Raw genomic sequence first — 25,969 nt, forward strand, 5'->3', positions numbered from 1 at the left:
GGTGCACGCAGCCCTAAGTGAAATGTCAAAATCAAAGGCCCAACTCCTCTTCCAGTGATACCGCTGGCAGGGCAATGGATGCTTTTGTTCCAGAGCTACTTGCTGAGAGAGAAGTTTTGGTACCTGTCATTCTCTGTGCATGTTGCTGTCTCTGCCTGTCGTACTGCTGGAGTTTTGCACACTTACAGTAGGATCGTGCATTATACTTTGTTAATTATTTTTACTTTTTTTAAAATTTGGCAGCTTCTGGTTGCTAGGTGCATGAATTTCTGGTGTGGATTGGTGGATCTGTTGTTATGGTGATGCTCCGTGGACAAAATTAAGAGGAGATGCTGCTGGATTCACCGGTGTGCAATCGGCCTGATGGTTGCCACGGTCAGCAGTGGTTTGGCCAACTGTGCTTTGTGGATGGTGACTTTACTTTGCACGTAGCACGTTGGCTTACGCAGTGATTTACACTGAGTTTCGTTTCAGGGTGATTGGTGTTCACAGGGAGTCAGTTCTTCTGTGGGACACACAAGAGTAGACTGAGTCGATTGCAGTTCATCCGGGCTCAGTTACGAATGTTGTTAGAGATGTTCAGGGGGACCTGGAGGAATTCCCTCAGTTCTGGGAACAAGCAGTAGTCTGCATTAACAAGGACATCTGCAAGTGTCGCCATTTCTCCTGCTCCTCAGTTCACCTGCTTGTAAAATGGGAACAGCAACATTCCCTTCGTCTTGCCCGTTTACATTTTCAGAGTCAGTGGAGTAGCAGATGCCCAACAGAGATGCCACTGTGGGGGGTGCTGTTAAATGGGGGTGGCCTACAGCCATTGCACCCCCTGTTAGCACCATGCACAGTCACGGGAACCCGCTGAGCCTTGTGATGCAGCAGCAGCTGCCGCCCTCCCAGTGACAGCAGCGGGGCAGTTAAGCGTGGGGCCCGTTTGCCAATTTGCCTTGACTTAGCAGCCAGCCTTTAAACTAAAGCACTCCGATTGTTGCTGAAATGCAGTGCTGGTCTCCGGGCAATGATTTCCACATGCCTGCGTGTGCACAAGGGAGAACTGTCCACAGGCAGGGGAGGCATTGAACACATTTTCTTTCCATGACTCGGTGCCTGCGTTACTATTGAATGTCAGGGCAGTGGGGAAGGGAACTGCTGCCTGGATGCAGTGACTGTAAAATACTCCCTGCAGACCTACACACAGCCGCTTGCCTTGGAGCAGCACACATGCGTGCCCATGTGAGTTCAGTAGTGGAGAAAACGTGCCTGTGAGCTGCTGGGGATGTGGAGGGATCTCCAGCTCCGACACTGCTCTGTGCGGCAGGGGTATGAGGCCGGAGGAGCTGGAGGAAGAAAACAGGTGAAACCCCCATGGAGCTGACCTGCGTTGCCTCGAGAAGTCAGACACATTCATGTTGCTGCCGTTTCTCTAATGCTCCGGTCTAGGCTGTCAGGTTTAATATACTTCCTATATTTACTGGGATTGCCAGGACTCTTATGTGAGAGCACTGGGTTGCAGATTGGAGCTCCAGACCTCTCTCTAGGGAGACAGTCATGCCTCCTGCGTAGAGCACTGTTCAGAGGCCATTTCTTTCTTAACTGGGTCTTACTGGGCCTGGCGCTTCACTGCTTAGTGCGTTTCGACATCTTCGCTCCACTCGGCTCACTGCTAAGCACATCCAAATGACTCCCGCTTAGGCTTTGACTCCAGCCCGCCCCCCCAGCCTGGAGACCGTGTGGGTGAGCTCCTGCCTCTCATGGTGCCGCACAGGGCACAAGCAGTGGGGCAGGAGGGCAGGGCTGCCCCCGCACCCCGTCTGGGGAGGGGTATTAAACGGGGGCTAGCAGCTTACAGCAAAAATTATGTGTTCTTACACCTGTCTGCCAAGGATGCTTCGCACCACGATGACGGAGGACAGGCTGCTCCCTTCCACTTCTATGCATTTGGAGACTGCTATCGCCTCTGCCCAGCTTTTTGCCCTTGAGGCTGAACAGCCTGAACTGCTTTGGTCTCTGCCTAAGGCAGGTCTGCCAGCCTTCTGGCTGCGCCCCCCAAAGCTGCCCTGGGCACCCCCGCTCCTCTCTCCCGAAGCTGGCGCGCGGGGCTGGATGGAGTGTCCCCACCGGGGCCTCACCATGTGAGGGAGAAATGGGAGGATTTAACGTGTCTGGCCAGGAGCCACGCAGGGAGCATGCCGGGGCAGGGCGCAGTTTTACGAGACAGGCACTGCCTGGGCTCTAGCTCCTCATCGCTCCATGCACTGCTCCCGTGGCCCCATCCTTGGGCAGGTTTGCACAGGAGTCGGCCGTGGGGCTGGGACTGCTCTCCCCACCACCCCTCGGCATCCCGCGGTCCCCCTCTCACATCTCTGCAGTGGTGTTTGCTGACAGGGAAGGTTCTGGAGAGGAGCAGCCCTAGCAAACCCCTTGGGTCTCTGATTAAAATGCTACTCAGGATGCCGCAGCCTTCCCTGCTACTCCTGAAAATCACTCCAGCCTGCATGCCGCTTGCAGCCTGGGAAACAGAGGTACCATTTTCCCCTGGCCTAGCAAAGGGGCCCAGCTCAGCAGCTCTGGCTGGTGTGTTTCTGGGGGTGGCTTTTCAGGAGGGGCGAACAGGGTGCATGATCTCCTGCTTTACAGTGGAAACAGGGTTGCTTCTACCTGGAGGAAGTGCTAGGACTGTGCCAATGGCACGAACACCTCAGAGCCATCCTCCCGGGTCATATGCATCACAGCCCTGCTCAGTTACAGCGCCCAGCCAGCCGTGCCCCTTTGGATAGAGGCAGACCCGAGCATGCAAGTCTCTGTCAGGCCTGACTCTCTGCTTGCTACAGCCCTCCTCCACACCTCCCCCTTCTTTCCTCTCTTCAGCCAAACGCACAGCTGGGCTGAGGTGCTGTTTGCAGGGAGGTGACAGCAGGCGGGCCCGGGGTGAGGAAGCACAGCCTGCGTATCTTCAAAAGATGCAATTTATATCAAAAGGGAGAGCAGCTGTGGGCCACAACCTAGCGCTCCCCTGGCTGCACCAGGCAAGGGACACCCTAGGGACTGCAAAACTGAAAGAGGACAAGGATTTGCTGAGCAAAGTCTCCCCCAGCACGAGCTGAGGTGATCACAACCATGGGCTTACGCAAAGTCTTGCAGTTTCCCAGCCAGACCTATTTTTTTCATGAAATTCTCCTAACTACAATGAGCCCATTTTCACACCTGATTTCCCCTGGAACTCCATGAGGCTATGTGATTTCACTGTGACAATACAGAAGGGAAAATACAACCCCAGGACCCAAAGTAATTTCAGAAACAACTCACAAAAAGCAAGCACGCCTGCCTTTTGCTCAGCCATTAAGTTGGCATGTTTGAAAAACACCCTGCAGGCACTGCCCTGCAAATGCGCTGCTCGGTATTGCAGAGGCATCCGCTGGTGGGTGCCAAGTTCAACACCAGCGACCTCAGCCCATGTTGCCCTTCACAGAGCACACATTAAGGGACAGTTTGCTTTGGGCTATTATTGGTGGAACAGACCCAGCCCCATTACACAGTGTAGAGTCTCGTTAGTACCACGTCAGTCTGCCAGGGAGATGTACCGTGTTCTTGTCCCACGTGCTGGTGAACATCCACCACACCATAACGCAGCTCCTCACCCATCCAGCCTTTGAACACGCACGTCTAGGACTCCCTGCCGGCTGCAGCAGCTGGGTGCTCTGCCCCTCCACATCCTCCTCCCAAAGCCATCCCTGTCAGGCTTTCAGCAATCCCTTCCCTGGCATGTTGATTATTGTAATTTATGTTTATAAGGAATGTTCTGCATCAGTAAGCAGCTTGTGTGACACAGCCACTGAGCTCGTGTCTCTGGCCACTCACCGCCTATAACATTCTTGCCCCTTGCACGTTGCTCTTTCTCTTAGAGCTGGATTCTCTGTCCATCTCCAGTTTGGGGGCTTCCTCTCCCTAAGTAGCCATAGCTTTTGCTGGGAATCTGCTTTCTGTTTTAAAATGGACTTACAGTGCCAGCTGGTCTCATAGCTGTGGTATGGAGTACATCGCAGCAGTTGTTATGCCGAGGGCTGTGCTGTGCACGTAAGTGTTCGAGACATGTCCCTCCCTGGAGACGTCTCCCCTTTAAATAGATGAGACGGGTGAGGATGGAAATCAGAGGCATGCCAGAGCCTGGCTGGACCACTGGCCTGCGGGAAACATGCCGGTTTCTGCAGCCTGGCATAAAGGGAGCGTGATGGCTAATGTCACACAGAGCTGCCACTGATTTTGCAGCCCACATGACCAGGTACTCATTGACCAGGGGTTAAGGGAGGGCAGTTGTTCACTCGAGCCCAGAGCCAGCCTGCACATCGTGCCTCTGGGTCTTACCCTTTGCTGCTCCTCCCCGAGCCCTGCAGAGCAAAGGATGTGAATCCCTGCGATGCAGGTGAGAAACAGGCTGCTCAGGGCAGTGAGAGACAAGCTGTTCACCCTGTGTCCCAGGGGACTGGGACTTACCCCTGCTGCAGAGTCATCGTACCCCAACTGGGGCAACGTGCCTCAGGCTTGAACTGCACCTCTGCTTCTGGAGGGACAGTTCCAGTTCAGGGCCCGTTCGTTCAGCTCAGATGGGTCTTAGCTCATGTGCTCGCTAGATGAGTTGACCGAAGAGCTGGTGTCAAATGTTTTACCCCACTCAGAGCAGACAAGCATTATGAAGGGCTTCAGGTCTTGGCTGAGTGTTGCCAAGGGACAGGCTAAAGTGAACAAACAAAATGGAGCCTGGTAAAACATCCCTTTCCTCCACGGGGGCTCAGCTTTTATGATTCTGCAATGCCATCTGTGAAGCACTTCCCTGTTCCTCAAAGCGTCTCCCAGCAAACTTGATGGTTCTAATATAAGAAATGAGAGCCAGCAAGTCCCCCGAGACTCCCACGTTCAAAAAGGAAAGGGGAAAAAGGAGTTCTGCCAGCAGCAGAACTAAGGAAGCCCTAATTTGTGTCTTCTGGACAGTCCTCCTTGTGGAATCTCAGGTGCCTGGAAAGGAGAAGATCCTATATGCGTCCCTGTTATAGGGTTTCCCCACAGAGAGCTTGTGCCCTCTTTCCTCCCCTGCACCAGCTCTGCTGTGTCCTCCAGGTTCCTGGTGTCCACACTCTTGTGTATTTTATTCCTTCCCTGCCCAGGTGTCCTGCTGGCATCCCTCTGCCTTCCCCCGCCACGATAAACCTCCTGCACATCCCCAGATTTAGGCATAATACCCACTAATTACAAAACCTCCACTGATAGACAGGATGGTCTGTGGAGGGAGGGCGAGGATTAATATAGCTGGGGATATAAGAAATTAATTAGTTTCAGACAGATAACGTTGGCACCTCCAGTCGGCCTGATTTATTTCCACGGCTCGTCTATTTTTGGCAAACGGAGAATGTTTGGCTAAATATAAGGCAATAAATAGCTGGAATGGATGGTGAAGCTGCTGGTAAATGCATAACCCCCACCGGCGTGAGGCAGGCTGAAATGTCCACGGGTGCCCAAGGGACGCAGGCAGCCCACGGCCCCTGCCGCGTCCCGAGCGTGTCCCCGATTTCACGGGCTGCATCTGCCAAGCGCCTCAAGGACGAGTAGGAAGAGCTACCGGAGGGAACTCCCCTGACTTGTGCGCCGAGGCTGGGATCCGTGCGGGTGCGTGCGGGTGTGCGCGCGGCTCCCCAGCCCGCAGAAGCAGCTCGGCCCCCCGCCGCGCAGCCGGAGCACGGCCGGCTCCTGCCCCGCAGCGCTCCCGCCCGGCCCGGCCCCGGGGCCGGCTCCGAGGGCAGCGGGGCCGAGCGGGCTCCTCATCCCGGAGCTGCGGCGGGGAGGAGCCAGCGCCGCACCGAGCGAAGCGCCGGCACCGCGCCGGGTCCCGCACCGGCCCCGCTCCGCTCCGGCCCCGCTCCGGCCCCAGCACCGCCGGCGGCCCCGCTCCCCGCCCGTCCCCGGTGCGGCCCCGCAGCGCCGCCCCTGCTCGTCCCCGGGACCCGGCGTGGCGGCGGCAGGAAGGAGGAAGGAGGGAGCGAGACCTGCTCGACGGCCGGTGAGTGCCGGGGTACGGCCCGCGGCGGGCCGGGGGGACCCCCCGCCTGCCCCCCACCCGCAGCCCCGCTCGGCCGGGGACTGCCGCTGCCTGCGGGACTGCTCGGGCAGAGGGTGCTCGGGGAGGGGAGAGCTGAAGTTGGAGCTACGGTGAGGGAGGGTTCAGCTCTACACCGAACGCAGCAAGAATATATACCTATGTGTTCCCTGGTGGAGGAGATCCCAGCCCATGTTTTGGTCCTAGGCATGGTTTAGGGAGCCCTGCTCAACCCTCCGCTCGCTATCAACTTCAACACGTGCCCTTTCGTAGACACCCCTGGAATGGGTTCCCCTGTGAAGGATCTGGGTGGGGGGGGCCACCCTTTTGTGAAAGTTTCCAGGGGGGCTTGCAGACAGCCAGGGTCTGTCTGGTGGGTTCCCCTGCCCCGGCTGGAGCCCCTGCTGCTGGCTGGCCGGGCAGCATGGCATTCTCCTTGCGCTGCATTTTTCTGTGGCTGTCAGTATCAGATGCATCTCTCCAACATGCCTGTTGCTCTGACAAGTTCCCAGGGGTGGGGAGAACTCGTCCCCAGAATGCTTGTCCCCCTCCTCGCTGGCAAGGAGCTCCCTGAGCAAGACCGCCTCTTGAGAGCTGGTCTCCATGACATGCCAGCACTAGCTCCTGTAAAGTCAGGCTTTAATAAACTGGCTCTTCTCTCCTCAAAAAAAAAACTGGGATGAGCATGCTGGCTGGTGGGCACAATGGTGGCATTAGCTCTGAAAAGAAGAAAGCATCAGGGTCAGGCCTGGGGCTGCTGGCACGGGGGTTTTCGTGCTCTGCATCAACCAAATGAATGGTGCGATGTGTGCGTGCCGGGGGTTGGAGAAGGCGCCTGAAGGGGAAGCGCTTTGAACAAGCGGCAGGCAGAAAGTTAGTGCCTCCGGATGAGATCTGTGAAAGAGCAAGTGCCTTCGGACAGGACCCTCTTCCTGCAAGGAAATAGGATTAATTTCCTCCTTAGTGGTAATGGGGCAGTATGCAGATCTGCAACATGTGCGAACACACACAGCTGAAATGTGGTAAATGCAAGCAGAGTCTTGTTTTCCAGCCTCACGAGGCCTTGACAAGAGCATCTGGGTCGCCCCATCTGTGGAGGGGTTATGGAAACCAGTTCCCGTGATGCTGAAAAGATTCCCTTGCTGCAAACACCAGGCCGGTAGATAATGGGTCGTTTAGTGTCAGTGGGAACACATCAGTGGTGGCACGGTGAGGTCTCTAAGTGCATCTGTAGTCCAGAGCATCCTTTCCTCCCTGGAGAAGATACAAGTACATCGATGGGACGTGACATGTCCAAGAGCCTGATGCAAAGAAGGAACAGAGGCAGGAATGGAAGGAGGGCACCTGGTCCCCCATTCATGAAGCTTCATCGGTGTGTGCATATGTGTGAGGCATCCAACTCACAGTTTGCTGATTTTTAGGCTCTTTGTCATGCCAGAAGACTTCTGTGAGAGTTTTGGTGCCCATTCTCCGGGAGGGACCACTTTTGATGGGAGGTTTTGCAGATTTCACAGGTTTGTTTCCAAGAGCCCAGACTTACTAATGCAGGAGAGCATTGGCACCATGTCCAAATGAGGGCAATTAATAAATGAGTAGTGGAACAACCTCCCCAGCAACGGCTGGGAGTTCCTTCTCTCCTACCCTGCCCGGAAAAGAGGGGAAATTTTGTAAATAAAGAACAGGACTCTGGAGGTCTGACCCTGTCCCTGGCCTTGCCATGGATTCTGCCTGACCTTGGGCACGTCACCGTATCCCCATGTCTGAGTTCTCCCATCTGTTAACACTTGACCTTGCTTTGTTCTCAGAGGTTTGCTCCCTGAGATCTATAGAGCTTTGGGATGCTGGCAGAGATAGGCGTGGAAGCACTAAAATGCTTGTCTCAATGCTGTGAAGGCCCCTTTCACTAAACAAGCACTCTTTGTGGTCCTTTGAATGGACCCTTCAGACAGGCTTCGCTGGCAAGCGAGTGACAAAGACTGGAGCGATGGTGTCACATATTCGTACGTTACAGGTGACCGAAATGCAGATGACGTGCCTGGCTGCTTTTTACTGGCTCCCATACTAGCTGCTTTAGATCTTTAGCTGCTGCCTTTCATATGCACTTATTGCCGCTGTTGCTGTCTTGTTTATCGCAGTTAGGCTCGGGCTGGGGTACAGCCCTGCTGTGCCAAGAGCGCAGGTGCACGGGGAGACAGGTTTTGCCTTCTGTTGCTGGCACTGTAACTAGACAAGATAGATGAAGGCAGCTTCATTTTGCATACGGGAAAGTGGAGAGAGAAAATGGCTGGCTCAAGGTGCAAGTGGGAGCCGGTGGTGGCACGGGGAGTTGAGTTTTGGTCTCCCAAGTCCATGAGGATCCCTCCGTTCCCTCTGTCCTTTGCGCTGCGCCCTGCCGCTTGGTGAGACGGGAACCTGCATACTTACTCCCCATATGTTGTCTATGCATTAAAATATCCACGTTGCAGTTTCCACTGAGACCATCCCGTTGGTCTGGCCTTCTGGAGAGAAATGAATGTTTGGTCAATCCTTGTAAACCCTGAGACATTCCTCTGGCTTCCATACAGACCTGAGGTTTGGGCCAGGAGGTCTGAGAATCTCCAGAAAATCTGGGACGCATGTTTGGAGTCATGTCCAAACAATAGTAAGAGTTTCCAGGAGGGTTTATACTCAGTAAGAGCCTCCCAAATTCTTCCATGCTCAGGGAAATTGAGGCAAACTTAAAGCAGCTTCTCCAGGCAACAGGATGGGGGGTCTTGACTTTGGGGTCAGCTACAGAGTTCAGAAAATATCCCAACGCAGCCCCAGGTGAGCTTCGCTCTGGGTAATTCGTGTACTGAAACCCTGAAAGGTCAGCTCTGGTTGATGACATGGTCTTGGTTTGCATCTTTACAGGTAGAAAAACAATAAAAGGTCTCTATTTAAAAAGGCCCTTCAACTGCTTTCGGAAAACTCTGTCCATGCAAGGGTTTGACCTGCTGGGTTTGCTTTTCTCTAAATTAACTTGCTTCTGCTGTTTGTAAAGAGAAAACTGATAGCAGAGAGCAACCTGTTGATTAATATAGATACAAAAGCCCAGATTACAATCTGGTGAACAATTAACTTTGCAGAGCCTGATCTGTAATCAGACAGAGCATCTTTTGCTCTCTCTTTACATTTCTAATCAAGGTTTCTTTTCAGGTAGCATTTTCCCTGCATCCAATGTCGCTCTTCTGCTGCTTGTTTGCTCAGTCACTCACAATCTTAGCTCGTATCTTTGTCTAGCCAGCCTGGCTAGAAAAGAAGGTAGCAACCCTTCGGAGATGGCTGGCATTCATCTGTGCTTCTGACACCGCTGCAATCTCTCATCTCTCTTGTTCTTTCTTTGCCTCCCTCCTTTCGTGCAGCTTATTCCTGCTGTAACTCCAACCACAACCTGAGACCTGTATTCTTTAGCCTTCTGGGTTTCCTTGTTGTTTTAGGGATGAGCTCCAAGCCACCACAATTAAGGCTAGATTTTTGCAGGCAGTCTAGGCATGCCGCATTCCCACTGGGAAATGTCCGCATATCTTCAGCACAGCATGCCTGCCCACTGGGCCGATCTCTGCTGAAAATCTGACCATTTCTTCTCACACCTGAGCCGCAGCTGGGCTCTTGTTAAAATTCTCACTCGTCCGCTGAATGCACAAGGCAGCACCGCTTCAGCTGTAGGCAGGACCTGTGGGAATCCAGCTCAAGAAGTGGAAGGATGCTCCGGCTTTGGAGCACTTGCTTCAGAGTTGGATTCAGATGCCAGCACCAGCTTTTCTGTTTTTGTTTGTGGCTTTTCAGTGCTCTTACATCAGGTACCGTCCCTGCCACACCAGGGTGCTGGGAGGATAAATAGCTTTAAAAGTGTTCACACTGTGGAATGGAGGGATGTTTGACCTGCTGCTTTCAAAGATGGATGCTCATTGCGTTTTGGGAAGCAGGTCTCCCAGAGCAGCTCGGGTGGAGGCACTTCAGAGCATCACAGGCTGTGCACAGGCAGCCTGGGTCTGACGCTGTCCCGCCGTGAGCCTGGCTTCCCTTTTATCTTCCTTTATGGATTTAAATCAGGGGCATTTTGAAGCAGGGACAATTTCTCATCACTGCCTTTTGCACAGCAAGCCCTCAGCCTCTGGGGCCAGCAGGCACTATCGTAACAAAAATAATAAATTGAACAGCAAATTTCTGATACAGAGCTGTCAGTGCCTGGTACCAGTCACCTCTGCCAGCGCTGCAGGAGCACATGGTATCATCAGGGCTGTTACTGCCTGGGATGCACAGAGGGGGAAGCAAACAGGGTGGAGCGGTGTTGGGTTTGCTGCCCTTTCGTTAGTGCATGGGAAGGGAAAGCACACAGCTTCTGTGGGCACCTCGAAGGAAGGGCGCTGCTAATGAAGGCACTTCGTTGCCAATTAATGGTGCATTCAATCCAATTATTTAGTTACTTTTCAGTTTTGTGAATTACACCCAAACAATTCACCCTCGCACCACCCGTGAGCCTGTTCTATCATCTTCATTTATTATATCAGGTGGGAAACTGAGGCAAGGAGCATATTCCTACCTTTAGCAAGCTCCCATCGCGTGTGCACTGCATCTCAAACCTGAGGTCCAATGCTCTCCCCAGCATGTGCTGGTTTGTGCTGGTCTGTAGCTAACAGCCCGCCTCTTGCCGGGGTCTGGGGTGACGCAAATTTTAGTTGTCTTTTGGGCACCCTTTCATTTTTTGCTCGTGACCTGCCATGCAGTAATGTTTTTATTACTGAAAACTTCTACATGAACCCTCTCCCCCTCCCTCTCTTTCTTCCCCAACCTCTGAAATGCTCAGCTCTTTCCTTTAAAACAACCCAAGTTTCCTCAGCCGGGGGTTTTGGAGAGGAGGAGGGGGCTGTATTTGACCAGTTTCATGGGGTGCTGCTGTTGCTTTGGTGACTTTTAATTGAATTGCTGAATTAAAAAGGAGAGGCCATTGAAGCTGACCATAAACACTGAAGCCTCTGAAGAAGTCAAAATGTGCCTTTTTTTGGAAGCAGAAACATTCCAAACGTTCCGTTTATTTCTGCTAGTTCTCTATTTTGATTTAAATAGTTTATTTTCACTTAGTCTATTTAATTATTTGGTAAGTGTTAATCTGCTGGTCACTCAGGGGTCATTCATGATCCCAGTTGGATTTAGCTGTCACTTCTCCCTCGCACCCACTTCTCCCCAGCACTGCCCACCCTTGAAGCTGTATCTTTTTTTAGTGGCTAAATCTGGCAAGGTTTATGAACAGGAGCCTTAACTCTGTGCTTGTGAACATGCACATGCATATAAATTCATTGGTATTGCGTTTTTCCTGTGTTCCAGCATGGAACATCACCTGGAGCTTGGTTTTATGCCTTCTAGCATGACTTGAATTATTTGGTGGAAAGCCTCTTCTTAGACTGGCAGCTTCTGCACCGAGCCTGTGCTGGGGCAAACGCTGCTCGTTGATACCCAAAGATGCAGCCAGGGACCTACAGGGATCTTCAACAGCACATTGGGTTTTTTGGAGTGTTTTTATTTTGGAATTTAAAAATCGGGTTTGACGAGTACAACAGCAGCTGAAGTGCTCTCTCTTCACCCAGAAGGTGCATCCTCCTGTTGCATCTGCCCATGTTGGTATGTTAAATTCCACTTTCTGTCTTGCTTCCCCAGATGCTCAAGTGGTGTAAATCGGCATTGCTCCGCTGAAGTCCCAGAGCAGCACAAGACACGGCAATTTTGTCACCAGCCAAGGCTGTGAGTGTCACAAATCCTCTCTAGTTTTGTAGTAGGATCTTTTTTGTAATGTGTGCTTGTGGCATCTCTGCTGTCACCCAGATAACACAGAGAACTAGAAACTACCGCTCACTTCTGCAGTACCAGCATACCTGTGACCTGGTAGAGAGTGTGCTTCAGAAATTCAGGATCCCGTCCTGATACAGTAGATCTGGGCAGCAGTGATCGATAACAGACCAAAGGGCACGGTGCTGCAGTACTGGCTTGCAGGTAGGAGCCAGGGCCAGATCTCCTGGACTCTTCTCCTGGCTGTGCTGTTGACTTGCTGTTTGACCTTGGGTGAGTCCCATCCCGTCTCTGCGCTTCTATATCTCCTGTCTCTGGGGTGGGGGGGGATAATAGCCCGATTCACAGAGAGGCTGAGATACAGTTGGTATTAGTGAAATCCTTGGCTATCTTGAACGAATAGTGATCACAGAAGGGTGAGGAACCGTTCCTCTGTTACTGTAGGCATAATAACCTTTCTGGCATCTGTTCTCTGTGCCTCAAGTTGAAGCAGTGATTTAAGTGCAAGGGAGAAGCAGTAAGGAAAATCTGCATTCAGCCTAAAGCGTGTATCGCTCCTTCTGCTTCAGATATTCCTGAGGGTTGGTCAGCTTGTAATTATTAACTAATTACTGCACAGTAATCACTGTGCCACAGGATACAGGAAGTATAGGCAGTCAGGAACAAACTGTATCTCACAAATCCCAGCCTGTTCTTATCTGTCCTTTGTATTTTGCCCATCGTGGTTGTATCTGACTTACAGCCCTGCCCATCAAGCTCTCAGAAGGGACATAACGAGTCAGCCTGTGGCTGGATACCTCTGTGCGCTGTTTGCTTTTCATGTTTGCAATTAGGGGACTGAAGGCCAGTGTTAGTCCAGAACAGGGAACAGCTACATCCCAGGCTGTGGCTGCGAGGAGGACCTCTTTTGCAGGTCTGCCAATGTTCCCCGTTCTGCTTGAAGAAGACCACATCTAGGGGCGAGCCTTCGCAGCCCTCGCCATCTGCCTCTACAATCAAGGCATTGATATGGTGTATTTCCTGAGCATGGCACTGGCCAGGGGAGGTGAATTAGCAACACGGAGACTGAAAGCCTCCGTTTATCCCAGGAGCCGGTTCGGCGCAGACGGGGAGCTGCTCTGCCAGCAGTGCCGCACCGGGGTGCCGCGGACTGCGGGGGCCTCCTGCGCAGGGTGCAATGGAGTCGGTCCCCGTGGCCCGCTCGGGATGGATGTGCTGAGCAGCGTCTGTCATTGGGGGTCCCTGGGTCCTGGGGGACAGCGCAGAGCCCACATCACCCCTCACAGCCCCATCACAGCCTCGGACGGAGCAGGGAAAGAACCTGTGCAGCACCTTAGTCCATCAGCTGGCATATTTTCTTTTTCAAGGAAGAGTTAGAGCCTGAAGTGCCTCCCAGTGCAGAGGAAACCTCTGCAGGGCCAAGTCTCACTGTAGGCTTGTGTGGTCGAGGCAAGAAACCTCTAAGGGATGCCTCAGACTGCCCTGGTCAGAGGAGCCAAGGGGTTTGTTTTTCTGCCGGTTTGGTTTCTGGTTTAAGGCAGAAAATTTCTCTGACGTGGGTCTGAGGTGGGGGAGGATGGGCTGTCGGGGCCATCACAAGTCATCGTCAGCATCAAGAGCTGCTGCTGTGCCTGTGGCCGAAGGGAGATGGGGACACGGGGACCTGAAGCTGCAGGAGTGGTAGATCGAGCCGTTTCGGCTCCTTGGAAGGGTCCCAGAAAGGCTGCGGATGGTCCGGCGGCACCTGGGCAGCCTTCCTAGTACCTGGGCTTTAGGCAGGAATTTGCAAACAGCATTTGCAATGTAAATTGGTGTGTGTGGGACAGAGAAGCAACATTACCTGCCTGGGAGTCTGAGGAGGAGGCAGAAATAGTGGTTTTAATGCTCTTTTTGGTCATACCCAGGGGTTGTTTTGTGTCTCAGGCACACAATTAAAAAAGCAAAGCGTGCTTCTGTGTCTCCAAACTGCTCTCTCCATTAAAGGAACCATCACAACACCCCAGCACACACCTCCCAGTACCACCTTCACATCCCTCCCTTCCACCATGATCCTCCTGCTTTAGCAATACCTCCCAGAGCCCCTGGGAAGAGCGATAGCAGCGAGGAGCTTTCCCATCACTCTTGTTGCTGTCGCATTCCTCTCAGACCCCAGCTGCAGCTACACGGCGATGGAAGCAGGTATCTCCCCCGTGCAGGAGGTGCAGAGGAAAGGTCCGATTGAGTCATTTTAATTCCAGGAAAACATGACACGGTATCTGAGGGAGAAGGCATGTTTTTATAAATTACCATTAGTAGCATGTGGTCTATTTAAGTACTTAATCCCTTTCAATCCCTTCTTATTAACGATTAATTGTGCAACTAATCGCACTATGATAGCAGTGTTGCAAGTGCACTTAGTTGCAGTGTGTACAAGCAACCCCACCAGTATTAAAACAGATAAGAAATTGGTGTGGTGGTGAGAGGGGAGCACCTCGGCTCGGCTGATGCTGTGCTCTGTGAACGTAGGCCTAATCTCTCGTCTCTTTGGGTCTCCGGGTTATAATCCTTTCTTATCTCAAGCGTTCCCTATGAAGCATAGAGCTTATCAGCTTGCGAGGCAGGAGAGGAGTAGAATTGAATACAACCAAGTGAGCTTTGAACAGCCCTGCTTGATGTCATCCCTTTTCATCTCCCTTTCTGAGCTTTGAGCCTCCTTGACTCTCGTGGCCTGTTACTGAAAACCACATGGAAATATGCCTGTGTTTTGATTTGGAGGGTGGGGGGGGCTATATTTGAAACGATTTCCAGATGTGCTTCTGACGTCTCACAGAAGGGCAGTGGCCTGCAGGCCACGGGTCAGCGCGAGTTGCAGCCCAGCACCTATCTCTTCCTAACAGTGTCCAAGGACCGGTGAGTCCCACCATGTGTTTTCCTGCAAGAGATCGCTCTCCCTTGCTCTCTTTCACTCTGTTTATCTCATGCTGGGCTCTGTTATCTCCCCCAGTTTCCAAGGCTTGTGCAGAAACGCATCTAGCTTGTCAAGGACGCCAGAGCTGCGGGCAGCTGTGGGGGGGACGCAGCCAGTATGCCGCGAGAGTCGCCGTAGTTTTTAAAGTGCAGGGAGGAGCCAGGTTGGGAGCAAAGAGAAAAGTGAAAAAATGAACTTAATAGAAAAAAAAAAAAGAGATAAATTCTTTATTTTAAAAACCACCAAATATACTTGCTTTGTCTGCCATTCCCATGACTGGGCTGGCAACTTTCAGGACACCGAGCAGCGAGCTGGGGCTTGGCTTGGCTCAGCAAAACAGATGTTATTTACAGTTTAACAAGGAACAAGGTTTATCTAAACAGTGTGCGCTTGCCGAGTTCCCAGATATGCATGAAATGTTGCCCTCCATAGGGAAGTGAGCAGGGCTTTGCAGGCATTGAGGCATGCTTAATCTGTTTATACATGTTTCATCTGGGATATCTCTATTTGGTATCCAGACGTGTCCATGTTTGGTTTAACATGAAAATGTCGTAGTGACGGTGGTGCTCAGCTGCGGCAGGGTAAGGATATTAGGGAGGTGGGTGTCTCCAGGCAGTGCAGGATGGCTCAGGGTGCCCTCCAAGCACGTGCTGCTCTCTCAGGGACAGAGGTTTCCTGGAAGGCAGCATCTCACCGGGTTTGGGCTCCTGGAGAACTTGCACCGTCACAGGGCCTGGGCTCTTGGGCAATCCCACAGCTTCCTTGTACCATCCCTGTATTTAAGGAAAATGGCGCTGCTGGTGCAAAATACCTGGTAAAGAGCTTTCTGAACAGCACGGACATAGCAGGATGGTCTGATCTGCGAGCACGAAGCACGCCCCTGTCCTGGGCTGCCCAGGGGAGGGAGGTACGCCGGGGGACATTGGCGTGAGGAGCAAAGAGCAAAGGAGATGCAGTGTCTCTGCATCTCAGACCAGCCTCCTGCCTTCCTGCTCTCCCAGCGCTTTCTGAGGAAGCTGGTGGAGGAGGCAAGACACTTACTGAGGCTTTTGCCATATGGGCACACATCCAGTCTGGTTGGCAACCCCCAGATCTCAGGCGCTGCCACCCAGCTGGGGGAGCCCCTCATTTAATGTCGATTGCGCTAGTCACATCCCAGGTGGAGCAGGACTGTTTGAGGATCCGCCTCATTTGCTTTCGCTAGTCATTCCCTGAGACATTTGCTACTGTGAAAATCTCTTTTGGTGTTTGTTTCTGCATTATTCCTTCCCTGCATGTGGCCCAGACAATGTCTGGTTTTCACTGTGTTGCCCAACCCCTGGCTCTTTGCAAAGTGGAAAAGCTTCATGTGCAGAAATAAGGAGTGTAGTGGTGTTGGCGGCGGTATCAGCGCTGAGATCTGAGAAGGCAGAGAAGGAATGGCAGGGACACTTGGCCCCTTCAGATTATGGACAAAAACTTGAACATTGAAATGGGGAGAGGGGAGGGAGCACGGGGGACAGGAGAGCAGGTGAAATCCCCCTGCACAGGACCAGCTTTCGGAGTTTGCAGCAGCAGGGCACAAGTTGTGCATCCCCCCGAGGCAGGCAAAGCGCTGTCGGCTTTCGGGGTGGTGCGTGTGTAGGGGCCAGGGGCAAGGGAGAACCATCCCTGGAGGCTGTTTATGCTGATGCAAGGGTTTCTCAGAGCCTGGCATCTAGGCAGCGACACGGAGCTCTTGCCAAGTTCGCTGCCTCAAAATGGTGCTGTTATCACACTGGGATCCCTGGCAGCCACCTCTTGATTCAGGAGGCTTTTAAAATCTGCCTTCCTCCAGCATGAACAGCAGCTTAGTGGAGCAGAGGTCCCTGATCACCAGCTGGAGCGAGGACTTGAGCAATCCCTTCTCTCATTGTGAGGATGAGGTGTGGGCTCTGGATCTGGGAAGCAACGCCAAGCCGGAAAGATCACACGGATGCCCACCTGCACATCTCACCCCCCGCTGGGGCTCTAAGCACCCCTGCGGTAATTGTGATAAGGAAGGGTCGGGATAAAAGATATTGCAGCATTACTCTTCCCACTATGGGGGAGATGGGGATGCCAAAAGTAATTACAGTTTGTGCTGTGCTTTGAAATCCTCTGATTCCTCAAGCATCGGCTCGTCATGCTCCCTACCTGTGTGGCTGCATTTCCCTCACATCTGAGGGAGAAATCCATACACACACGTGCGCAAAGCCCTCCAAGGGTGGGTGCACAACTGGTTTAAGATTAAATACCAGATTAGTGCAATCCTTGGCAGGAAAGTAGACTTGCAGTGTTTGCTCGCTACCTTCCTACCATGTGACTCTTCCAGAGCTTTAAATAAAACAGATTTGAAACGCTGCTGCAAAGAGTTTTATGTGCCTAATGCCAAACAGTGGTACCGCTGCTCCAGAGCACGGTCCTGGGGAGAAACCCAGTCCGTAGCTGGTACTGTAAACTCTGCTGGAGTGGGGAGCAGTAGGTCAGGAACACCGTCCTCTTTCATTCATTTCTTTCCCTGTTGCTACAGAAAGATCTGTCCGAGGGCGGCGGGCGACCGGTGTATTAGCAACATTGGCTGCAAGGAGCTGCTGGATCCGAGCTGGGAGCTTGCTGGGGAAGAAAGGAGCATATTAATCCTCTATGAAGCTGTTTGTACAGTCTCTTCAGCTCCTCCTTCCATTTGCCAGGGTTGGGTAGCATAGAAATGCAGGTATTTATGGACTGTAGAGCATAGCTGGCAGAGGTCTCAGCCCTTTTGTAAGTGCGGTTTATCAGGGTAGGTCAAGGCAAGCTGGGCTCTGTGCATTTCTAGTCTCCTAGAAAATGTGTGGTGAAGAGCCAAGCGCTTAATTGCTTTGAGTGCCTGTGGTGGTGGTGCTGCTTCTGAATGTTGTGCTCTGTTTACATTAAAACTGTGTTCTGTTTTTTGGGGGGGAAATTTGGTCCTGTCAAGATCCTTTGATACCAGGGTTCCTCTGGTAAATCTTTTCATGAGGATCTGGCTTTTATTTCTTGTCTTCACCTTTCTGTTGTGTGCTGGTTGCTGTCGCCCTCCTTTTCTTCGCACCAGAGGTAGCTGCATTTCACAAATTCCACGCGACTATCGGGTGTACAGGATGTAATTTCTGTTTCTTTAAATACCCCTCCTAGGAATGCTTTCAGAAAGGGAACCCAGGCAGCAGAGCTGTGTGATCCCCCTGCTCAGCTGTCCCTGCAGAGCCGCGGCAGCGTGATGCCAGCTGAGCTGTGATCACACCCCTGGGCAGCAGCTCGAAGCTGACTCCTGCGTCTGCCTTCCACGCTGAAGCTGAAGAAATTAATTACCCCCAGTCCTCATTTTACTCTGATACCATCCTTTCAGCCTTGTTCTCACGTGCCATAAACAGGGGTCTTAGGTGGAAGGTGAAATCATGGGTCACTGGAGGAAAATTCTGGTATCTTCTGTTAAAGAGAGAAGGAGACAACTTATCCTGGCTCCTCCTGACCGCCGCAGGGAAAGCGAATCCTGGCTTTCCGTGAGCTCTTGTCAGCGTGGTAATCGCAGACGAGCTTGCAGCTCTGGGAGCTCTGCGTGGGTTGGGGAGAGAACGAAAGCTCTAATTAAAGAAAAAAAAAAGGAAAAGGAGAAAAGAAAATAGCGATTAAGAAGCCAGCAGACCCTACGTACCCCATGCCGTGTGAGCGTGTGGGCGACTGCGTCGCACAGCTTCATCCAGCGGGACGGAGCCGCAGGTGCGCCGGGGACATCGCCGGGGAGAGGCTCAGCAGGACTCGGTCCCCCCTGCGCCAGGGGTCTGCTCCCGTAACGTGGATCCTCCTTCCCATCTTGCCATAAAGGAAGGGCAGGTGCTGACAGCCTCAGCCGCAGGTTAAACACTCCTGGGAGAGGAAATAAGAGGCTTTGTGTTACTGAGGGTGACTTTCTTTGGCAGCTGGAAGCTGGCGCCCCTTTCGCTGTCTCTCCCAGCCACCTGGGAACGCTGGCTGCCAGCTGCAGGGATGACAGTGCTTGGTTTGTCTTTCTGGAGTGTTTTTCATTCAGCAGGGTCCATGAACACTTTCTTGGTTGTGCTTGTTTATTCAGGAGCCTCTGTCACTTTTGGGGTGTGACATGACAGCCAGGTAATGGGGCGGTGATGCTGGGTGGGGACAGCACAGGACATCAGGTCTCCGGGGGGCTCGGGAAGAGCAGGCAGGCTTCACACCGAGGTCCCTGCGGTGTAGCAGGAAAGGCCAGTCTGCCTTGGATGCAGCTCGGGTTGTGTTAGTTAATTGTCAGTCAGTAATTGTTTGAGTGTCATAAAAGGCAAGGACCAGACTGGCTTTTGCTGGTAATATTCCTCTCCAGTAACTGCTTGCATTGATATTGCAGTACCTAGTCACTGTGCGAGGAGCTCGGGATGCACCTCGTGCGATGCTCGTTGTGAAGGACATGCCCGCTGTGCAGTAAATGGATGAAAGGAGAAAGTGAGTCATGGAAAAGGGGGGAGAATGGCTCAATATCATGAAGCAGCTCAGCAGCACCTTCAGGAGCATAGCGGAGCTGTAAAGTGCTGCTGCCCTGGCAATCTCAGCATGGTTCTTAGCTCCCAAGCATCACGTCGCAGCCCGGGTTGTGGTCTAGCACCGCCGTATGAGCGAGGCAGCGCTGCCATCACGGCGAGCGCTGCCAGTGGGACACGCGCCCTGAACTCCCGAGCGACCGTAAATTAAATCTCGATAACTTAGATGGCTGCCATAGCAGAACTGAGTATCAAAGGGAGCGTCTCTGTCTCAGAGCCGTGCACTTTTGCTCACACTCATTTCCCGCTGCCTGCCCTTCTGGTGCAAACCAGCAGTGATGGGTGGGCTGGAGCAGGGGATCTGCTGATCTGCAGTGGCTGCGAGTCTGGACCGCTCATCCCCTGAAGAGGATGAACGTACCATAGAAACACTGACACGACCACCTTGAGGGCGGCTCCAGACAATGTGAGCACTGAGCTCCCGCCTGTGACCGGGATGTCTGTGGTGGGCAAACTGGCTGTTAGCAGTCTATTGTTGTTCCAGCCGAACACTGGACACTTTTCTCAGGTTAGCCTCTGCTGAGGAATAAGCGCCTAGTGTTTTGAGGCTGCTGGAATAATGACCGTCATTTTAATGCCTTCCTCGGAGCTGCCCTGATCTCACCGAGAGCCGGGAAGGGAAGGGCCGAGTGAGAACTGACTGCACCGGGCTACGGACACAGAGAAAGGCAAAATATACAAAGGCAGAACAAACCTCCTTTGTGCGCTCTTGTTACTGGGTTCATTGTCAGGGCTGGGACAAACGAGAGTGGAAATGTGCATCGAGCAAAACGGCTTTCCTTCCCACTTGCTCACCCGTGCATCAAGTACAGGTTATAAAGTCTCCAAAGGCTGGGCTTGCAGGAAGTTTTCCATAGCATTCACCCTTCCCAGGCTACTTCGTGTCCGTTTGAGTCTCGGAGATCTGTGTGTGCACCATGTGGCTTGAGCCTGGCCTGCATCGTTGTCTCTTAACGACTTACCAAGGGGTAATTGCAATGCTGCAAATGAGGGATGGAAACCCTGCTGTGCTGGGCGCTGTACACCCCGCAAACCGGGCTTCTGCCTGCAAGGTCTCACAGCCGAGGAGAACGCAAGCAAACGGGGAGGGAGGAAGGGTGCGTCATCGTTCTTGATTTACAGCTGGGGAAACCGAGGCACGCCAAGAGGGTCAGAGCCGGAGTGGAAGCCAGTCTTGCGCATTTGCTACGGGATCATTTTTCCTCCCAAGCCTCCTCCAGACTGCAGACGTGAGAAGGGAGGACAGCGATCTCCTGGCTGCCATAGTCACATCCCTGCTGCGCTGCATTTGTTGTGATTGTGGAAGCCAGTAGTACAGGAGGAACAAAATCACAATGCAAGCATGGACTGACTCCCTGGGGACCCAAAGTTCCCTTTTCAATCATGCCCAGCACAGCCGCTGCCCTGGGATGATGGTCTTGCTGTTTGCTACAGGGCTCCCGTGGATTAATATGAATTGATTGCACTCCCTTCCCCACAGGACCTTGACCTCCTGGCAGGGAGCTCCTGGTGTAGGAGGAGAGGGAAAGGAGGAGGAGAAAGTCAGGCCCCCTGAATAGCAGAGCTGAGCGGTGGGAGGCAGATGTGGAGGGAGGAGAGCTGGCCTTGCTCGCTCCCCTCATTACTCACCTTTTGGGGAGCGTAATTGCTGCAAGCCGCTCTGTCTGACGGGCAGGGTCCGCTGCCCAAGGCAGAGGCTGAGCAGTATGTGGCCCCGGCTCGGCAGGGCCACGCCAGTCCTCGCTGCAGCGCAGAGCAGCCTCTGTCCATCTGAGCTAATCTACCCGGGCACTCGGACTGTGCTTTGCACCATCTGTCACGGGGAGGGAGCTTGTTACCCCAGGGAGGATTTCGTGCCGACAGCTGAGCATCGGGGGAGACGTTCATTTGGTGGTCAGGGGCTGATATCTTTCCCTGCCCGCCCCGACCTTGCCATGGGAGGATTCCCAGCTGCTGCAGAGAATTCACCATTGCCCCTGGGATACGCTAGAGTCATCCCCGGCGTGCTTTAATTTCCCTGTGACTTGCCAGAACAGCCCCAAATCTCTCCCCGTCCCCCTCCGTACACCTCCCGAGGGCCCAGCTCTGGCCCTGCCAAGGAAATTCTGAGCGGAGGAGGAATTCGAGCTGTGCTGAGCCCCTGTTTGCTCAGGAATGCGCACCTTGGAGGGGCCGAAATCTCTCCCATTGCCTGTGCGCAGCAGTCTTGGCAGCTCGTGCGGCTTCTCCCTGCCCCTCCTCTGCGCTGGAGCTTGGGAAGGAGCACACGAGCTGGCCAAAACAGACCTGCTGCTGGCCGGTGGTGAGGGCTGCTTGGCACATGGGCTACGCTGGTGAGCTTTTGTTGGGTCTGACTTTTGTCTCCATGCCTTGCGATGTGAGGAGGGGCACGTATTCAACCGGTGCCTCCATGCGTTGTTTGTTTAGCCCTGTAGCCACACGCAACATTGCATGATAGCTGTGTTTGCAGAGCAAATAAGGCTCTACCAGCAGAATTCACCATTTCTCTGATACTTGCAGGAGTGAATCAATGCTACCTAATAACTAGAAGCATGAGCCGTAACTGCTGAATAGGACTGTTCATTTTGCCTTGTAAACACAACTGTTAATCTCTCTGGGGATAAAAAAAAAAAAGCTTAAAAAAGCATACTATTCCCTCCAAGCCTTCCACCCTTTCAGCTGGGAAATGGGGGCAGGAGTCTGTTAAAATGGGAAGAAAAAAAATGGAGGCACTTATCATTTGTGAAAAGCAATAAAGTGGTTACTGCTTGAAAGCCTTGCTTCTGAGCCTCCGCAATATGCTGAAGGAAAAAGGGGACAGTTTCATGCACTGATGAGGGCTTGTCTGTGCCTAAAATACCTGTCTCTTGAATTCCACAGCACAGAGCCAGAGGGTTTTGCTGTACAAATGCAAGAGAGATTCATGTGGATAGTCGCAGCCCGAATGCCTATGGGAATAGTTCACTGAAAAATAGCGAGCGCGGTTATTGCTGGTGCAGCGAATATGGCTTTGAAAGCAGTTTAAAGAATCGTTAACATCTTGTCCTGATCATGTGATGAGCTTTCCTGACGGGATTCAGCTTTGGGCTCTTTGAAGTGTTTTAGCCAAGTATTTACTATCTGACTACATTACAGTAAATGCAGATCATTCACACTGCTGGATTTAATCCCCGTTCCTTGGCCAAACTCCAACCCCAGTGATTTCGGTTTTGCCTGTTGACGCCTAAATTCCTTATTGCCATTTTAGACTGCGTCTTCCCATTGTGTCTTACCATGCAACGTCATGTTTCTGCATGTTGTTAATCAGCCGGCTTCTTCCATCCCAGAGGTGACTACGGTTCAGGGGTTGCTGCAATTCCTTTCAAGATCCTTCAGGCTGTAAAACAAATGATGTCATTGCTTTGCTTAACAAGTGTCACTTTCTCTCAGAAAGTCAAGAAATGCCTCCGCTTCCTTTAGTACGCTCCTGCGAGTGGTGGAAAACAAGAGGCAGTCGCTAGCAATTCTTCCTTTGAAAGCCATGCCGGGGGAGAGGGCTGGGCGGCTCTGGTTAGCTGTGGAAGGAGGTGCCTTCTCTCGGAAGAAATGCAGCCGGAGGGGGGACGAGGCCTCTCGCGCCCCGGGGTGCTGCCCAGGGCAGTGTGTGGGGAGGGGCGCCTGCTGGGAACCCCGCACTACCTGCCCCGTGCGATGTGCCGCAGCCTTGTAGCGCGCAGGTCGCAGGATGCTCACAGGAGGGGAAGAAATCCCAGCTTTAGGGCACCTGGATCCAAATGGCCACTTGGGGCGGGACGAATTCCTCTCTGGGAGCAGAGGAAAGCTGAGAACAAGAACAGTCCCATAAATTCCAGCTGACAAACACTTTAATGTGAACCCCATCACTAGGTGCCAAGTAGGTCCAGGTTTAGCTGGAAAAAACAGCCACAGTTGCACAGAGCCATAAAGATAACGAGGACAGGGCAGGCTTGTGCATAGCAGGAGAGGTAGCTAGCGATGTCGGTGCTGTTTTTACCTCCATCCCACTTCCTCTCTGAGGAGGTTTATATTTAGCAGCCTGTAGCTGCCGGCACTCTAGTAGGTGGCAAAGGGGGGAAGGATTCGGACTGCAATTTGTGGAGCACAAATCTTTGTCGGTGCAAAGCTGCTTGCCTTCTAAACCATTCGCACTGTTTTGAGAAGGGTGAGTGGACACAGAGGAGGTGGAAAGACCCCTTCACCTCCCCTGCTTCTTCATTCACGTGGAGATGGAGTATCTTTTATATTCCCCGTACCTTTCCTGGTCCTGGAGTCGAGGGCCCTTCTGGAGGTTGTGGATTGCCTTGGTGGGGGATTGCCGGAGCAGGCATTGCTCAGCAGCTCACGCTGAGCATCTTCCCATGACCTTCTGGTCCTGTGGTCTGACTTGTTCTCTTGACCATTCCCTCCCACTCCCTGCCAGGGTGGGACTTTGTCCTCAGCAGGGTGACTGCTGTCCTTTGGGCACAGCAGGCATGGGGGAGGGTGGGGGTGGTGGTTGAGCGACATTGCAGCAGCCCCCAGCCCTCCAGCCCAGTCCCTCCCAGTCCCTGGCAGGGTGTCCTTTCCAGGGTGTCTGTCCTCCTTGGTCCTGCAAGTGTGTTATCCAGGAGCTGGGTACACTCTTTTCATCTGCTGTTAGGGGGGTACAAAGCATTGCTAAATCTGTCTTAAAACGCAGAGCCTTCCTCACCAAGCTGGGATTTAAGCATCTTGGGGACTGGTGAGGGGCAGCTCTTTCTCTCTTCCCTGCCAGTTTCTGGTGAAGACAGCCTGGTATCTTCAGGTGGATTTGAAGTCAGGTAATTGCAGCACTTGCTGCTGCAAGTCTCTCCTTGCACTTGCCGTGTTATGGACTTGTGCAAGGGTCGCTCAGGATGCAGTTTATTAGTGTAACCTTCACCAGAGATATGTGGAAACTTGCTTATGCCCTAATTTGAAAGGGTAATCACTGGGGCTTATCTGAACATTAAAGTTGAAAGATTGTCTTTTGTCTGAGCCTCTGATGTACCTGCTGGGAGCATCACAGATTTCCCCTGAGCTCCTGTTTCCTGTTTGGGAGTAGAACAGTGCCTAGCACAGGAGCCTCTGTTGCTTTTACTAGTGTCTCTTTAGCAGTGTCAGCATGCACAGCTGGAGCAAAACACTTCAGGTCAGCTTAGTTCTTTGGGTGCCTGCAACACTAGCAGCATTTCCACACACCAGCAGTGCCTCGGTTAAAACTTGCTTAGCTTGCAAGGAAGGGAGCCAGATCAGAGCCACGGGCTGGGAAAATGGTCTCCAAAGCAAGCGTCAAGCTTTGCCTTCCCTTCAGAAGAAGCAGCACTGCTTGGAGACTTTATTCTTGGCCACGAGGAAAGCACCAGCATGGAGGCTTTGCTACTGCAGCATTCACTAGTGCCAGCATCTTTGTTGGCAAAGCATGTTTCTGTAGTGCTGAGAAAACATTTGAATGTCTGAAGCCTGAAGTGGATGTGTCTAGCATCCTCCTGCCTTGCTTTGCAACTCAAAGCAGCCTCCAGCCTCCCTTCCCACCCCCAGCCAATTACCCCAGCCCTGATTCCAGGTGCACAAGCATTGCAGTCGAGCCTTCAGCTGTAGGTTTTTTGCAACATTAGAGGTGGGAGGTGAGTGAGGATGGTTGAGGGGTGTGAGTCCCCAGGATTCAGGTGAATCCGGGGATTTTCAGGGGATTGCACCCACAGCGGGGTACCATGCCTCACAGCAGAGCAGGGCAGACACGAAAACAGAGTGTTTATATTGCTGATGGGTAATCTTTTAAGCTTTCAGATGCAGGCATGTCAGCCCAAGTGTTCCCGTTGCCCTGGCGACGCGATGCATTAGCTCCCGGATGCTGTGTCTGATCGCATCAGGCTGGAATGGGATCACCGTTTGTTTGTGCTGATAAGCCCCCGAGGGGGCTGGGAAGGAGTGGGGAGAGCCAGGGAAGAGGGCTGCTCAGCTGCAAGTGGGGACACCCCGGAGCAGGGGGGCCGACCCGCTCCAGGGGTGCGGGAGAAGTCGTGGGATGTGTGTGTTGGTACAGGAAAGAACTGCTTTGTGTAGCTTTTGATGCCTGTTTGGTACCAAGGGATGATTTTTCCCTTAAGATCATCCCTTAGGCTGGTGGGTGAGAGTAGCATTGAAGGAGTCCAGTGCTGTTAATTGGAGATCCCCCGGCAGACAGGTGAGAGGGTCGAGATGATAAAGGCCGGTGGAGGGGCAGCCCTACACTCATCAGATTGGGAAGGGGAGAGGAACAGACCCAAACTCCTCGGGCCTGGGACTGGAAGGGGCAAAGCTGTGGCTGGCTGCGGGTGAGGCACTGATGTTTGCAGGTCTGGGGAGCATTGGCACTTTGCTAGGTCTGCGCTCGGCAGGAGGAATAACACCCGAGGAGGAGGGGCTGGTGCTAAAGACCAAACCCTGCGCAGACAGCTCTTGCAGCCCGGTCCTGTGTGTGCTGCTGAGCTACGGACGGGCCTCCAAGAGCCAATGTAGGAAAGGTGAAGCGGTGTGTGGCTCTGAGCTGCCCAGAGCGAGCTCCCTCAGCCTGCT

General features: G+C 52.9%; 2 protein-coding genes and 1 long non-coding RNA gene across 7 annotated transcripts in view; 1 reads left to right on the forward strand and 2 right to left on the reverse strand.

The window, feature by feature from the left end:
- Positions 1-25,969, reverse strand: part of KLHDC8A (kelch domain containing 8A) — a 176,831-nt gene that overhangs the window by 78,986 nt on the left and 71,876 nt on the right. The gene's annotated exons all lie outside the window — the stretch shown is intronic.
- CDK18 (cyclin dependent kinase 18) overlaps positions 5,499-25,969 on the forward strand; it is a 39,878-nt gene continuing 19,407 nt past the window's right edge. Inside the window, exons 1-2 of one of the 5 annotated variants that reach the window (XM_064472394.1) lie at positions 5,499-6,043; positions 11,756-11,839. Coding sequence is in view for 1 of the 5 variants with exons in the window: in XM_064472393.1 (XP_064328463.1) it covers positions 21,551-21,729 (179 nt within the window). In the remaining 4 variants the exon portion in view is untranslated. Of the gene's footprint in view, positions 6,044-11,755; positions 11,840-11,920; positions 12,158-14,679; positions 14,774-21,444; positions 21,730-25,969 lie in introns of those variants that run through there. The other 4 variants (XM_064472396.1, XM_064472395.1, XM_064472398.1 and 1 more) reach the window with 4 other exon arrangements.
- Positions 15,052-23,785, reverse strand: LOC135316962 (uncharacterized). Its single transcript, XR_010376143.1, has 4 exons — positions 23,668-23,785; positions 22,669-22,772; positions 18,502-18,713; positions 15,052-18,401 (listed from the first exon to the last, which is right to left on the reverse strand). It is a non-coding gene; the product is annotated as an uncharacterized LOC135316962 (long non-coding RNA).

Source organism: Phalacrocorax carbo, chromosome 23 (genome assembly GCF_963921805.1).
Source record: "Phalacrocorax carbo chromosome 23, bPhaCar2.1, whole genome shotgun sequence".
Lineage (NCBI taxonomy): Eukaryota > Metazoa > Chordata > Aves > Suliformes > Phalacrocoracidae > Phalacrocorax > Phalacrocorax carbo.